The sequence below is a fragment of the Tamandua tetradactyla genome, chromosome 3 (assembly GCF_023851605.1).
Source record: "Tamandua tetradactyla isolate mTamTet1 chromosome 3, mTamTet1.pri, whole genome shotgun sequence".
Taxonomy (NCBI): domain Eukaryota; kingdom Metazoa; phylum Chordata; class Mammalia; order Pilosa; family Myrmecophagidae; genus Tamandua; species Tamandua tetradactyla.
The window spans coordinates 176518503-176534597 of record NC_135329.1 but is presented as its reverse complement, the minus strand read 5'-3'; the positions used below and the strand labels follow the sequence as shown (position 1 = coordinate 176534597).

The 16095-nt window shown below is 38.0% G+C and overlaps 1 protein-coding gene across 2 annotated transcripts in view; it reads right to left on the bottom strand.

The window, feature by feature from the left end:
• The window catches only part of CDK15 (cyclin dependent kinase 15), a 93704-nt gene that overhangs the window by 23902 nt on the left and 53707 nt on the right, over positions 1-16095 (bottom strand). For both annotated transcript variants that reach the window (XM_077152006.1, XM_077152007.1), the window contains exons 9-10: positions 10925-11018; positions 6283-6346 (exon numbers count right to left, since the gene is read on the bottom strand). In XM_077152006.1, the coding sequence (XP_077008121.1) occupies positions 6283-6346; positions 10925-11018 (158 nt within the window). The remainder of the gene's footprint in view (positions 1-6282; positions 6347-10924; positions 11019-16095) is intronic.

The following is a 16095-nucleotide window of genomic DNA, read 5'->3' as shown; positions in this document are numbered from 1 at the left end:
CATCCTGTGCCCCCTGGTACAATGAACGCTTTGGTGAAATTGACGATGAAAACACTAATGCTTGTCTGTGATTTAGTAATCCCTACTGAATATCCATTCTGTAGCATGCAGAAAACAGAGTTCTCTCAGGGAAGGGCTCACCTGGGCACAGAGTGGCAGACCTCTCACCTCGGTTCAGTTTAGGGGGAAATAGAATGGACGCTTCCCCAGGAAAGAACAGCCTTACCAGGTGTTCAGATCGACTTAGGTGGGTATGACTGAAGGTCAGGTCTCAGGCTGTGTGAATTCAGGCAAGGTTAAAACCCAGCCAAACAAAACCAAAAGTCAATTTTGGAGCCAGGATATGTGCCGGACTTCGAGCGAAGCCAAAAATTCTAAGCGAGCTAAAAATAAGCAGAAGGCCAAGGGGAGGAGAAGCACTCAAAAGCAGCAGTTCTCACATATGGGTAACTGGGTCTGAAGTGCAGAAGTCACCAAGCAGCTAAGCTTCCACACTTGTGAAAACCAGAGTGGGAACTAACTTTTACAGAGCACCTGCTAAAAGCTAAGCACCACAGCATTAATTTAATACATTTCTTAGAACCACCCTGCAAAGGGAGATAGAGGGATACCATTAATGGAAAAAGAATGGGGTTTGGATGCAGATTGACCATTTCCAATTTAGGGAAAGTCTCTGTGTGAACCTGGGAGAGGTTAAATTGCCCCTCTCCTACTGTAAAATACCCCTACTCCTCTTGGCAGGCAGTAGTAAGGATTAACAACTATGTATGTTCTGTGCCTGGCACGTAGGAAGCATTTTTAATTGATAGCATTACTCCCATTTTGCAGATTAGGAAACTGGGAAATAAGAAACTTCAAGTTTTCCCAGAGAGGAAAAGGTGGAGCTTGGACTTGCCACCCCATATAAGAATTGAAGCCCATAGTTAAAACTTCTTTTATCAGTATCTTTCCCCTTAGTTCAATCCACCAAGTGTCTCCCTTGACTAAGGGGGCTCATGTGACAGGTTGATGCTATGAGCTGCAATTTTTAGACTATGTTTACATCAAACACACAAAGACATGCTCAACTCTTTGAGCTCAAAGAATTACAGCTCTTTATCATCCCAATAGGGGCAAGGATCATTTTAGATTGTAATATTCACCTGACCTATAGCAGTAAAAATAAAAGGAAGCTTTCACACTGGATTTAAGGTCAAAATAAAACATTCAAAGACTTAGGCTACATTGCTGTAAGGTAATGACATCTGATGTCAGATTTGACTCCTGGTTATTTCTTGCTTCCACCTGGTGGTCAGAAGTTGAAAAACCAAGTATACTGAAAATAATTGGGTGTCAGCAGGATTCATTCGCCTATCACTTATTGTACATCTGATTCTGGGTTCCTGCAGGGCTTTTAGTACCGTTTTCCTGCCTTTTGATTTCCTCTACATTCCACCAGTGGAAAAACTTTCCACGTGCAGTGTTCTTTCCTGGGACTGTAAGAACTAGGATAATCCCGGATGCTTCCCTACAGCAGAGCTCACGTCACAAATCAGGCATGATTTTCAGCAGATATTTCTTTAAAAGTTTGAAGGCCTCTGTGGACTCTATTCCCTTCTCTATGGGAACGAGCATCAAAGAGACAGGAATAAGATGCTTTGCACGCACATCAGGAACTAATTGCCAATTTGGCAAATGCATTGACTAATGTCATGCACTGTTATTTCTAAATCCTCTCCTGTCCTTGACCCCCAGTATCTAGATGTAAACTTGGAACCATTAGTGGAGAAGGATAAAGTCTTCTGGTGCCTCAAATGGAATTGAGAGGGATTTAAACTCAGCGCTTTTGAGTGTGGTGAAATGAACCCAGCAGTACATTAATGCTAGGATTTGAGCTCACACAGCATGAGCGCTTTCAAAAACCGTGTTTAAGGAAGCAAACAGAGCTACGACAGACCCTTTCAGTGAAGCAAAAGGAGTTGGATGAAACAATCAATGACATTAAAAACCACAACTGGGCTGCAATCATGTGGGCAGGAAAAAAAAAAGAAGGAAAAAGAAAGAGAAAAAGCTTCTCTTTATCACAGGATCTTCACATCTAATGAGATGGTGACTGGACAACCTCCAGAGGAATAAGGGCCTCCGTTTACTTTAGCTGAGAAATGTCTAAATATTTAGTTGATTCTCTAAAAAGCCCTACATGATTCTGTAGCAAACTGGTCTCCCTAAGGTATGATCTTATCAGCGCTATATTGCTATTGGAAAAATCTATTTAAAAGGAATTTGGAAAAGTCAGAAGACATTACCATCGAAAGTACAAAGGATAATTTTTTTTCACTCGAAATTAACTCTTTTTCACATCCTCCAAATATTTGATTTAGGACCAATACCTTACCAATGACCGCTTTCTCTGAATTGGTTCTAAATGCTTCTCCTGATTCTTACACATGCTTTATTCCTGTTGGTTCTGGTGGTGAAACATATGCCATATGGTTCAGCATGTCCACTGTCCAATTGGACCCTGAAATGCTGGAGACCCCAAAGGGGGTGCCTTTTGAGCGCATTCTCTTCGGGTGGAGGGGTAGGGGGTGAAGAGTGGAACTAAGAGGACCACGGAAGAAGCTTCATAAAAATATCTCACAAAGTGATATTTTAAACAGCGAGGGTGCACTGTTTAAATTCATGCCACTGTCCTGTATTAGTAGATTTTAACCAGGATAAAAGATTCAGTTTGCTGTTCTAAGCATTTGGGGTCCTCCGTGCCGCAAACCCAGTCTGTCCCAAATATGGCAGCATTGGGGGCTTTCACCTTTTCAAACTTTCTAATGGTAGAATCCCCTCTAGCATGCCATTCTTTATTATTGCTTCCTGCAGATCCCTATTAAGGATCACCAAAACCTATCTCCTCCCCCACGGCAGGAGGCCAGCACAGTCCCAGGTCCCCGCCAGTTTGATGAATGTGTCTTGGCTAATTGTGTGAAAGATGGCAGCCCTTTAGCAAGTGTGACCAGTTTATTGTTCAGCCAATCACGGGAGCCTCGGTTCGCATGTGAAAAGGGGGGTGTGTTGCCGGGGAAGGGTGAGTGTTCTGGCCGCCTAGTCAAAAGAGGCGCCTTTTGGGGGGTCACAGAGCAACACCCACTTCTTTGAGGGGATGTTACTATGCTCTACTAAACCTGTAAACCTCTTACTCAAAGCACTTTTTTTCCTTCTCCCTCTTTTTTCAAGGAGATCTTTTTTTTCCCATGGTGCAAGCAGGCAAGACACTGGCTACTCTGCAGATGGAGTTCACGTTCCAGGGTTTTTAATATTTCACTTTTATATTTCTGTTAGAGAACGATCCTGCTGAGAGCCTGGGAATCTATGCTCGTCAGAACCCCCTCACTGACACTTGGATATATTGCTCTGAAAGCTATCCCAGGAGAAAAGATTAAACAAAACAAAAAAAAGAGCCTACTTTTCAAAGCCTACTTCTCAATCTGCCCACATCAAAATAAGACAACTGACCCTTTGAAGTGGAAGACACAGAGTTCTCAGTTAGCTTGCTTAAAATGGGGGTGGTAGGTGGTAGGGCAGAAAGAAGGAAGGGAAAAAAGTGAAGCCAGACGCTAAAATCGTATCCCCCCCTTACCTTGCCTGTACTTAATCAAGCACAAGAGTCTTAACTGATGGCTAGAAAACCTACAACTCTGCTCATCAGAGTCCCAAGAAAAAAACAGGGAACCTGTGAGAGAAACCTGTCCAGCTGGGCCAGTATCAGGTGATATATATTTATTTAACCTATACAAACAGAAACTGTGTTGTTCTCCTAGATAGAGACCAGATAGAACCTAGAAATAGCAGGGTAGGTGCAGACGGATGTTGGCTGGTTCTCCCAAATTCTGAGCATTTGGTGTCGTCAAATTGTTGTATCAACTTAATTCAAAAGTTGGGGAATCTTACTGCTACTTCGAATGAAAAGGAAAGGAATGGCAATCTAATCTAGAAAGACGTTAACATAATTTTCATCTGTGCCATATTTTCTGGCTTCTTTCCCCTCTTCTGTGCACCTTTAATAACCGGAGTTGAAGTGCATGGATGCACTTCAGCAGCTCAGACTGGGATGGGAGGTGGGGAGACTCAAGAGGGACTTCTCAAGTCACATAAGGGCATTTCCTTTTAAAAACACACTTTTCCTTATGATTCTGTTTTCAATAGTAGTGATCCCTGTCCAAGATATGCTGAACTTTTACTACCATGGGGACAGACATTTTGGTTATGGCTAAAATGACTCCCTTCCTTCCATAATCTCAGCTGCACCCACTGTCACAAGCAGCCCAAACCTATAGAAGCAGAGCTCACAAATGAGTGCTGGGCAATGACAACTGGTGACAGCGTGTGGGTGAAGGAAACAAACTCAAGCTCTAGAGATCCGAGAATGCACCTAACCCATCCATGCAGCCCCAGCACACAGCACAGCGCCTGAAAGACAGTAGGTGCTTGAAAAAAATGACTGATTTGAATTTAATTGAATCCTTGCTAGAAAAACAATGGAAAGTATGTTCCTCAATGATATTGGACCTAGGAAATTTTCTTCATAAATGAAAAATTACACATTACTTTGAAACAAGAGCAAAATGAAAAAATGCAACGTATTTTTCACTGTTTATTGGAAGCCGTTTGTCTTATTTAGAAAAGAACTTGGCAGGAAAGCATTTAGTCCAAGTTTTTTTATTGTTCTTACCAAGGCTTTTTGTATTAAGGATCACTGTCCATTGCTTCGACCAATTTGAAACCCAAAATGTTCAAAGTTTGGGGAAACAGCATATATTTACTACAGCAGCTTTGCCTCGACATCATCCAAACTGTTTTCTACAACCCATCTGTGACCCTAAATTTCTGCTTCCATCCATGTTAGGAAGCCGAGGAAGCCCATTTTCACCAGAAAAGGAGGATGGGCAAGCAGACATATAGGCAAGATGGCAAAAGATAACCCAGGTTCCCGGCCAGCGTGGCAACTGGAGGTAGGAGCTATTGCAGGCTTGACTGTGGTCACTGTGAGAAGGCTTTTCTTTTTTTCCCTATCTCAGGTCAAAGAGGAACGGCACCATTTTAATTCCTGTGGCTGAGAGTGGCTTTTTTTCTCAGGTGCTAAACTCTAGCCAAACTGAAATTGTGGACCACTTATAAATGACCCTAAAGCCTTTCAGTAATGGTTACAACCATTCACAAAACAACTGAGAGGACTTTAGAGTTAGTCTTAAATCTGCTATAGGGTTTTCATAATCCTGGTCAGCTCATGATGCCTGATCTCTATGTATATGTAACCATTTGAGAAAAAGTAATAGAGCTTGGAGAGGAGTGGGAAAAAATCCCCAGCCTCTTATGCATTCTGTTTTCTATTGAATTGCATTTTTAATCCCCCTACAATTACTCGTTCTCATTATACAAGGATCATATCATACCAAAGTTGGTAATGACAACCATTTGGGAAGAATAATAATGGGACAATATAAGATTGCAAAGGCGAGAAAATATGGCTTGGACCACACTTACCTTAACCTTGGCCTTGTCTATATGTATCTACCTCCCCTCTGATCCTGCTAGTGAGAGTTCAGCATTGGCATGGCCATTACTTACTTCTCCAGCTTCTGATACACCTTTTCATTCCATGGCTCATGGCCTGTCTCCCTTTTGTCTTGATGTCCTTGAAGTGACTACTAGATAATCTGACCCCTTTATCTTGGCCCTGAGAACCCTTCTCAAAGATTTCTGACATGAGCAATACTTCCAAAACTTCCAAATTCACTCCTAGGAGCCAAGCTTTGAGGACCAAATGAGTGACTGAAAATTACCAAGGGCCAGGTCTAGAGGTAGTGCTTTTTTGTGCTTGGTTAAGGATAACTAGAGACATCTCACCTGGCCTGTCCTACGCCTGGAGAACTTCTACCTCTCCTCTGTTGCATAGATTTCTCTTTACACTTTGTGAGATATAATAACCCATAAAATAAACTCAGTGATAGTCATGGGACTCAAAAGTGAGTCCAGCTTTTGAATTGTTCTTTTGTGCCATCAGGTATTAGGAAATGGATATGGAATCCATAATAGTCATTTCAAATTTCTAGTCAGCTTGTTATGCGTATTTTACAGAGGAGGAGACCTGTTCTAACCTTGACTATTGTTTTGATGTACTCTTTTAAAATGATCAGTCAAGGAGACACTTGCTGTTGAGGTGACAATACAAGAAGGACACCTGTTTTTGCAGCTAAGTTTCTCCTTGCACTGTTAATTCTCAGAGTATTCAGGAGTTCAGATCAATATTACCTGGATTGTAGTTGGGTAGCTTAGAGATTCCAGGCCAGGTATCCTCTGTAGGGACTCCCAGTATCTATATAAAGGCAAAGAAAGACAAAGAAAGGTGAGGGGGGAGGTTGAGGCAGATGGAGCAGATATGGAGACGTGGAAGACAAATGAGGGGAAAGAAGAAAAAAAGTAGATGTGTATCACATTATGCCAGCTGATATATGCAAGGAAGAAACTTTAATGTTTCCCACATTAGCTTCTTGAGCTAAACTGTAGTGTATTCCTTTGGTCCTGAGCCTACATCTTCACTAACTCACTTGTCATTCTGAGGCAGACCTGGTTTAGTCATATTCTCATCACTAAATATTTATTGCACAATCACTTTGCATTAAGACACCATGTTGGAGTTGGAGCTATAAAGAAGTAGGAGTAATTTTGTCCCTTTGCCTTACATCGGATGACCATATATGTGTCAACATGAGATTCCTGGTGACCTAATTATGCCTCAGCATAGGCAGTGAGCAGTACCCCGATTTGCCCAAATGAAAAGATTTGGATTACTGACCTTTAAGCAGTGAAATGCTGGCTAAAAATGACCCCAAATCTAACTCTGGCCCTTTTTACCAAATTCATCTCATCTGCTTGTTTTTTTATCTATGTGGCTCAGCGGCTTCGAATATGGCATTTGGTTCTTCGCTTGTGGATTGTAAAGGAAGTATCACTTTTGAAAAACAGTTGGCCTGTGCTTTGGATTACCAAATTGAAGCTCTAGTTTTTAATTAAGATGTTGTGTGACAACAAAAGCCTTTTGGAGTACAAAGCTGATAAAGTTCAGGTTTTAGATGGAGTTGTTGCTGTGAGTTCCCCTGTAGATATCATCTTACCATTTTGTTAGGCACATCATTTGATAACCATAAAACCCCACAGCCAGTTATATCAGGGAGTGAGAAGCAATGTTATTTTTGTGATGTATTAGTAAAACACTGATAGCTTTTGTTATACCACTGCAATAGAACTTATGTTAGAAGCATCCCTTGTAGCAAGAGTCCAATGACTCCATTTGTAAAGCACTAGGTACAGATGCCATACATGCTATGGCAGGAAGCCAACTGCCCACAGTGACTGAATAGAATCAATGAGGAATGCAGATTTTAGTATCTACCAGCTTGCTGACTAGGACTCTGGCTGAGAGGTATACTTTTTGGTGTATATAAGCTTGCTTTCACACAAAAGACACTGAAGTGCTATTTTCCCTCAGACAACAACAAAAAAAGATCATGCCACCCAGTGAAATCTTCCTTCTTTGATCCATTCCCTAAACAAACTGCAAAGCTACTGAGAGGATTATAGGCTTTTCCCATCAACCACCCTGAGCCTGAGGGAACGCTAAGAGTCCTGGAATCCATTTTGAAAAACCAACTGGACTAATTCTTCTTTTGTGGGAGAAGGCCAGAGGATGGGAAGCTAATTCTTCTTCTTCTTCTTTTTTTTTTAACCCACCACATCTTTCGTATTTACACGGTGCATGTGTAAACAAGTGAGTGTGATTCACGTGTGCCCATACGTTTCCCATTGGCTGGCAAAGCACAATGGAAAGAAAGCAAAGGTAATGAAGGGAAAACATTTAAAGAAATAAATGGCCACATCCATAGTTTCTCTAAGACGAAACTTACCAGAGTTGTTGGTACCTTTGTACTGTGTTTAACTAAAGCCTATAAAATGGATACATTAAAAAGAAATCTTATGTTACAAGCTTTAAGTTAGAGATTTTTAAAGTTTAAACAAAAATTTAATCTACTTTATTTGGAAATTTGATGCTCAAGTTTCTATGTGAAAGTTATTTAATTCTCTCTCACTTGAGAAAATTACTAAATCTCCATTTCACTGTCTGGAAAAACAAAGTCAGAAATTGTCGACTTACTTCTTCCCCAAAGGCTCTTAAAATGGTACTAGTGAGTGCTACCTTTTAACCACAGTGGGTTGGAAGGGCCGTTTATCTGCTTTTGCTGGAATGGAAACTAAAGGTACTTTGATTAATGGATCTAAAGTCTGTATAGTTTATTCTATTTTCATTTTAGAACTGAATCCAGGATTATTTGCTAGAAACACTTATTGAAAGAATTAGATGTTTAAAAAAATTTGGTCAGAAAGTGGTGATAAAGACTCAGATATAAAAATACACATACACACACACATACATTCTCATATAGGCATCTCAAAAAGATAGCAAAATAAAGATTCAGGATTTCTCTTTGTATCTTTATACCTAAGAGTGAAATATCAGGATAAACGTATACTAAAATTGTGACTAGAGGTTGGGAGATTTAGAATGGACCCAAGGTTTTTAAAGAAGCAATTCCTACATCAGACATCAGAGAACCCAAAATAGCTTCCTAATTCATTTTGTGTAGACCACATTCAGTAAAACACAAATTCCGGGATATAAGAAATCTGTTTAATTTTCTGAACTGCTTGAGATGTAGTGGTATAAAACACAGCATAGTTCTTGAATGTGTTGCCTTTCTTACTTTGTCCTCAGAGTGTGGAGTGACAAATGTGATAATAAAACTGTTGTCTCAACTTCCTTGTACAAGATTGGGGGGAAATGAAATAAAATGAATCGGACCTCCTTGTGCCCATAATATATAGCTAAGAAATTTGGAACTATCTCTTTGAGCATAGATTGAAAGTCAATGTTGAGTCATATAAGTTAAGAGACCTGAGAAATAATGGTGGAAAATCTAGTGAACAAAGAAGAATACAGACTAAAACTCATGGGAAACGTGATGTTAACTTGACTGCTCAAAGAAGTCACAGCTTCATGGAGTTAAAGAATCAAATACAATTTAAAACATTAGTTACGTGACTCACTCTTCCTCAGACCTCAAGTTAGAACTGGGTTCAGAACTCATGTCTCCTGATTCTAGGCCAGTGTTATTTTTAGTATTTATTTGTTCTAAATTTGTAATGAGCTGTCAAAAATGTCAAAATAAAGCCCCTTTGATTTACTGCAGTATGATAAGGATAAGTGAACATGACTTCCTGGGTTGGATCTGTTGGTTTGATTTAAGACATGTTTAGGTTTGTTTTTGTTGTGTCACTCATTCTCTGGTACTTATGCCCAAATTCAAGTCCAAATTCTTTCATTTATTGAATTACCTAAAATACTCTTTAGAGGTTTGGTGTCAGTCACCAAGGCCAATTCTGGAAAGTTGAACGAATAACTAGAGAGTTATCAGACCCCAGAAAATATTAACCCATTCTTTCTGTTCTAGGACTTCTATGTGCTGTGCTAAATTTATGATCATTTGCAAACAGTGTGTAAAATAAAAAATTCAATTTATATACAACTTTTCAAATATATTAGTATATTCTTGTGGGCTCTTCTAGAATATTCAAGAACATATTAATATTCTTTTCAAATATACTGATGCTGTTTGAAGGCAGCAACTCTCTTGCACGGGATTTTCAAGAACAAAAATCTTGTGGCTTGAAAAATGTTTTTTCAGTTTATGAATGTTTCCCAATTTTTCCATGTTTCCAAAAGAAGATTTAATAGCTGTGATTCATCTCTATTAAAAAAATCTTAATTTCACAAAGCATATTTTATTTTAGTCAGGAGACAATGCTTATTAGGTCATGAATCTGTAGCACCAAACTGATTTGCATGGATTTTCTCCATATAGGTGAGTCAATGGCTCTCCCTACACTAGCAATTAATTCTTTTCCCTTTCTCTAAATATTCCCAGAGGAATTTCCCTTGTATCTATATGTGTGTATAAAAGATAAACTCAACAGCTTTTCTTAAGAAATAAAGGACTTCACATTGAGAATGCAATTTAATAATGAAAAAATTATATCATTCCTGGACAGGTAAAAAGTTCAGGGCTATCAAATCAAAATTGTAAAGAAGTTAAATGAAGACAATTTTCCTCACCTGCACACAGAAAACGTACTCTGGCAAATTTCCCAAGATACCTATACTTGAAGCTGTTGGCAAAACTTGAAAGGGAGTAGGATACATTATAGAGAGGGCTAAACCCTCCAATTTAAAGACCATGACACCTTAGGAATTTGGTTATGGTTACAGAGTTCAGTAAATAGCATACTCTCTCACACTAACATGGAAATCCTCTGTTATATTAGGATTCTATGAAAATTTAGTGTCTTGTCTTTAGTTGACAAAAATCCAGACCCATATCTATGATAGGATAAGATATGAGAGTGGCAAAGTAGGGACACACCTAAGTAGTAATGGCAGAGATGCCCTGGGAAATTGAGACAGTAATAATAATAGGGAGAGGGCGGGCCACGGTGGCTCAGCAGGTAGGAATGCTTGCCTGCGATGCCAGAGGATCTGGGTTCGATTCCCGGTGCCTGCCCATGTAAATAAATAAATAAATAAATAAATAAATAAATAAATAAATAAATAAAAAATAATAATAGGGAGCAGGAGACCCAATTCTCATTGGTGGGGTGGATTCATGGGCTGCTATGGGACAACATTGGATTTCCTGACCACTCACTCCCAAGCTTCTTAAATCTGAGGCAAATATCATGGTTTCTACAACAGTAATACATGCCTCAATATTTCAAAGTAGATGGACTGCTTCATTCATTTGAAATGCAGATTTTTTTTTCTCAGGAAGAATTCTCCTCTTACCTCCCAGATCTTCTCCAGCTGTTCAAGGATGTTGGAAACCCCAGGAAACAAAGGTTGACCCTGGAACATTTCAATAAAGATGCAGCCTGCTCCCCTAGCAAAAGAAACAAGAGTAAACCCAATGCTTCCTAGGAAACCAGACATGTGAAACAGATCTACTAGCATTTCTCCTCCCATGAAGTATTTGGGGGACAGTTAAATAGGGGCCACATGCTATAAAGAGCCTTGTGCAAAAAAAAAAGTCCCTTTTACAAACAAAAACTGCCCATAGCCCTTAGCATTTTATTAGGATGGAACACAACCAGCAGCTAGAAGCACAGCCTACACAGCAATTATTTTCGTTCATTCAAGCTACCCATTTTGTGAGAAGGGGGTGGGGATAGGGAATACTGAAATCCCAAATCTAATACTCTCTTTCATTAAATCTAAAATGCTATCAATTGTAAGAAGCACCATTATTCTTTGTACCATTAAGAAACAACAGTAACAAAAACACTCAAGTTAAACTATGACAAAATTATTACATGTTTATTTTATACTTAACGAAAGGGCTGTTATGCATTTAATTAGATAGATTACTGTATCATATACCATATGTGCACATGCAAAAAATTGAAACATTAAGTGAAACAAGTTGGTTTCAGTATTCCTAAACCTTTTTCACATTCAGCATTTGACTCAAGACTCTGCTGTCCATGGTCACCCATGGCAGCAACCTCTGTACCAAGAGTTTGATGATGCAGTATTTCTTAAATGAATCCATAACAGAACTAAGAGTCATTGGTGCTGGGCTCCTAAGCTGACTTGCAATTAAGTAGAGTTAGCCTATTTTTGACTCCTGCTTAAAGAATGTTGCTAAACATCTCTGATTCACTCCCTCCCTGCAAGCATTTGGTTCCTAGGGGTTAAAACAAAACAAAACACCTCTCTTGTCTGCAAGTCACTGACACCCGTTAAGTTTTGATGCTGCCACATTTGATGCTCATGCATGTGCAACTGTTACTATGGTCACAACTGCAGCCTGGCTGAGTGCTACTGTAAGATGACACAGATTGTAAAATGCATCCTGGTTTAACAGAAAATGTGCATCTTAAATAGATTGACTAGGGTAAAATATGTATTTTCTTTCCTATTGATCAAACCAAAGAATACTTCTTGACCCTGAAACAGTAAGGAGTAAAGTTACAGTAAGGAGTAACATTTATTTTTTTAATAATTCAAATTTTTATTCTTATAAAAGTCTTTTGAGTGACAAAAATGGTTCAGGTAACTGATTACAGAGATTAACTGCTTGGTCCAGTACTTTTCAATTCTTTTTTAAACTGCCAAACCCCATTCACCTTAACACATAATTTTTCAAACTCTCAATCATTTTGTCATTTTCATGTGGCACGGTAAAGGAATTTTAAGTAAAATATTTTATTATAGATCACTATATTATTAAAGATTTATCATCAAGTACATTTAAAATATGGTTTTTAATAATATTTGTAACTATTCATTATGTCTGATAAATTTTGACTTTTTCCATCTCACTGTGGACACATGCTGTTTGATTTACTTTTTAAAATTTTTATTAAATTATTTAATAAAATAAATAATTTTATTTATTAATTTTACTTTTAATATAAGTTTACTGATACATATTATATATTCACATATCATGTAATCATCCAAAGTGTACAATCAAAGGTTCACAACATCATCATATAGCTGTGTGCTTATAATCACAATAGACTTTTTTTTTAACTTTTTTATTGTGTATATAACATATATAAAAAGCAAAGAAATAAAAAAGCAACTACTTCAACAAGTAGTTACAGGACAGCTTCCAGAGTTTGTCATGGGCTGCCATTTAATCCTCTCAGATTTTTCCTTCTAGTTACTCCAGAATATAGGAGGCTAGAAGGCTTAAATATTTTTTTCTTACCACAATCGACTTTTTTTCTTTTTTTGTGTGAAAAATAACATATATACAAAAAAGCAATAAATTTCAAAGCACAGCATCACACTTAGTTGAAGAACATATTTCAGAGTTTGGGTTACAACTGTACAATTTTAAGTTTTTACTTCTAGCTGCTCGAAGATATTGGACACTAAAAGTGATATCAATTTAATGATTCAGCCATCATATTCATTTGTTAAATCCTATATTCTCTGTATAACTCCATCATTACCTTTGATCTTGCTGTTCTTCTTTTTAGGGGGTTTGGGCTATGGCCATTCTAACCTTTTCATGTTGGAAGCGTCTGTCACTAATATGGGATAGGGGGATGGAACTATTTGATGTTCTAGAGAGGCTGGGTCCTCTGCATTTTAGGTCTTATCTGGTCCAGGGACTCATACGGAGGTTGTAAATTTCTGGAAAGTAATCCTAATGCATGGAATCTTTGTAGAATCTCATATAAAGCCCTAGGTGTTCTTTAGGGTTGGCAGGAATGGTTTGGCATGATAGGTAGCAACATCTAACTGAAGCTTGTATAAGTGTGACGTCCAGAGTAGCCTCTTGATTCTATTTGAACTCTCTCAGCCACTATCTTATTTGTTACACTTCTTTCCCCCCTTTTGGTCAGGATGGCATTGTGGATCCCATGGTGCCAGTGCCTGGCTCATTCCTGGGAATCATATCCCACGTTGCCAGGGAGACTTTCACCTCTGGATGTCATGTCCCATGGATGGGGAGGGTAAGCAGAGTTGGGCTTAGAGAGAGGTCACATCTGAGCAATAGAAGAATCACTCTGGAGGTGACTCTTAGGCATTCCTATAGGTAAGCTAAGCTTCACTGCTAAATAAATAAGCATCACAAGAGCAAGCCTCAAGATCAAGGGCTTGGCCAATTGATTTGGATGTCCCTAATGTTTGACACAGTATCAGGGGTTTCCCCAGTGGTAAAGTTTAATAGTTCCATATTTTTTCTTTCATCCCTCAAAGGACTTTGACAATACCTTTTGATTATCTGCTTAATATACTCTGGGACGTATCCAGGCATTATATTAAGCTATACAGGATTAAAGGACCTCTTTCTTATTCTAGGCTCCTTGTGCTGTTTGATTTACCTTCATTGTATAAAAGACAGCAAATTTCTTGACAAACAAGTTTTTAAAAAATAATGTTTATCTTGTATCTAGCTTAAGGATGGAATATACATTGAACGAAAGATTAAGATTTACCTATATGTTATCATATTGAAATAGACAAAAACTGTTTTCAAGACCTGATATTTAGTTTGTACTTAATCAACCGGCTTATTCTCAGAATTTTGTAAAAAAGAAAAAAAAATTTTTGGATTGAGCTTCATAATCAGTTTTTTTTTTTTACCCTTAAAGAACCGGTTGTCTTTATTCCTAATTTTTAAAAAGCCAATCTGGGTAATATATCCATAAAACCATATTTTCTCTTTACTGATTTTTGAAGTATAAGACATCTTGAAGTATGATACAAAAATATTAATCAAACAAATGTAATTTAGGAATCTGGTGAAGAGTGCCTTGAAATGAGTTTTTATAATTACTGTCATTTTTAAGCTCCTCATTAACTTGCATTGAAATATCTTGTTCTTTTGGCTTCCTGTCTTTAAGACAATATACAAGGGATAAAGTAACAATAAGTGGAAGAGAAAAAAGTTAACAAGAAACTGTCAACTGTTTGCCAGTAATGGTCAACTAACAGATAAACCAACTGAGAAAGTAAGTTGGAGAACACCATGGAATGGTCCCCACATACAGCTGCCTATCCCCCTCCCCAAACACCCTCTCCTCATCTCAAACCATTTGATCTTGAAACAAAAAATTATATATATATATAAAACATATTTGTAATTGTTTGAATGTAAATGCTATAAAAATTGATTGATTACAAAATAAAAATGGAAACTTCATGACTTTTGCTTTTCTCTTTAAAGTCTTGCCTCTCAGCTGGAGTTCATCTTACTTATTTATTTTTAAATTTTTCATTAGAGAAGTTGTTGTTTAAAGAATAATCATGCATAAAGTACAGGATTTCCATACACCACCCCACCAACAACACTTGCATTGGTGTGGAAAATTTGTTGCAATTGATGGTAACATTTTTTCTGTAATTCTACTATTTTTAACAGTAGTTACATTTGTTGCAATTGATAAAAGATTATTAAAGCAGTACTATAACTACTGTCCATAGTTTACATAGCAATATTTTCCTCCATATTCCCAACCTATTTTTTTCATACATGTCTTTATTTTATTACTCATCTACCCATACATTCGATAAAGGGAATGTCTGTCACGTGGTTTTTACAATCACATGGTCACAGGATAAAAGCTATACAGTTATACAATCATTATCAAAGATCATGGCTACCAGATTACAATTAAAAAATTTCAGGTATATCCTTCTAGCTGTTCTGATACACTAGAAACTAAAAAGAAATATCTGTATAATGCATCAGCAGTCACAGTTGTTTGTTAAAACCTAATTTCTCAGTTATGTCTCCTCCTCTCATTTGATCATTCTTTCAATCTTCTGGGATATCAGGGCAATGCCCATTTTAGCTTCTTCATGCTGGAAAGGGTGTCAACTATATGGGATAGAGGAGTAAAACTGGTTGATGCTCTTGGAGAGACTGGTACCTCTGGATTTCAGGGCTTATTTGGCGTAGGAACTAGACCTAATGGCTTTTGAAGACTTGAGCCAACCATTCATCCTATTCCCAAACACTTCCCCGAAGACCCAGAGGCTCACAGACCACTAGGACCATGTGGCCTGCAGGCATTTTAAACAAGATGAAAAGAACAGCCTCTCCTAGGTTTAAATCCGGATTCCACTTCTCCAATACCCACTCCACTACCACCCCAACAGCAATAAAAGATTTTCATTGTATAGAAAAGTCTTGCTGCCTTTTCATACTGGGCTTTTTTTTTTCTTCCATATTGGTGGCTGTGGAGAACCAAGAAGGAAGTCCTTTTATTCTATAACTTCTTAGTTTCCTTTAACTTCTATACTCCTAGGGCAGTACAAAATTATGTAAAATGTATTGGAGAAAACTGGAAAACTCAGGCATTTATGCAAGTACGACAGATTTGCAAAACTAAAAGATGTGTTTGTTATGGAGCTCAAATACTAGTATTTGTTTGAAATTCTCCATTTGCATTGGTTGGTACCATATAGGCATTCTCTTGAGTCTTTTTAAGCTT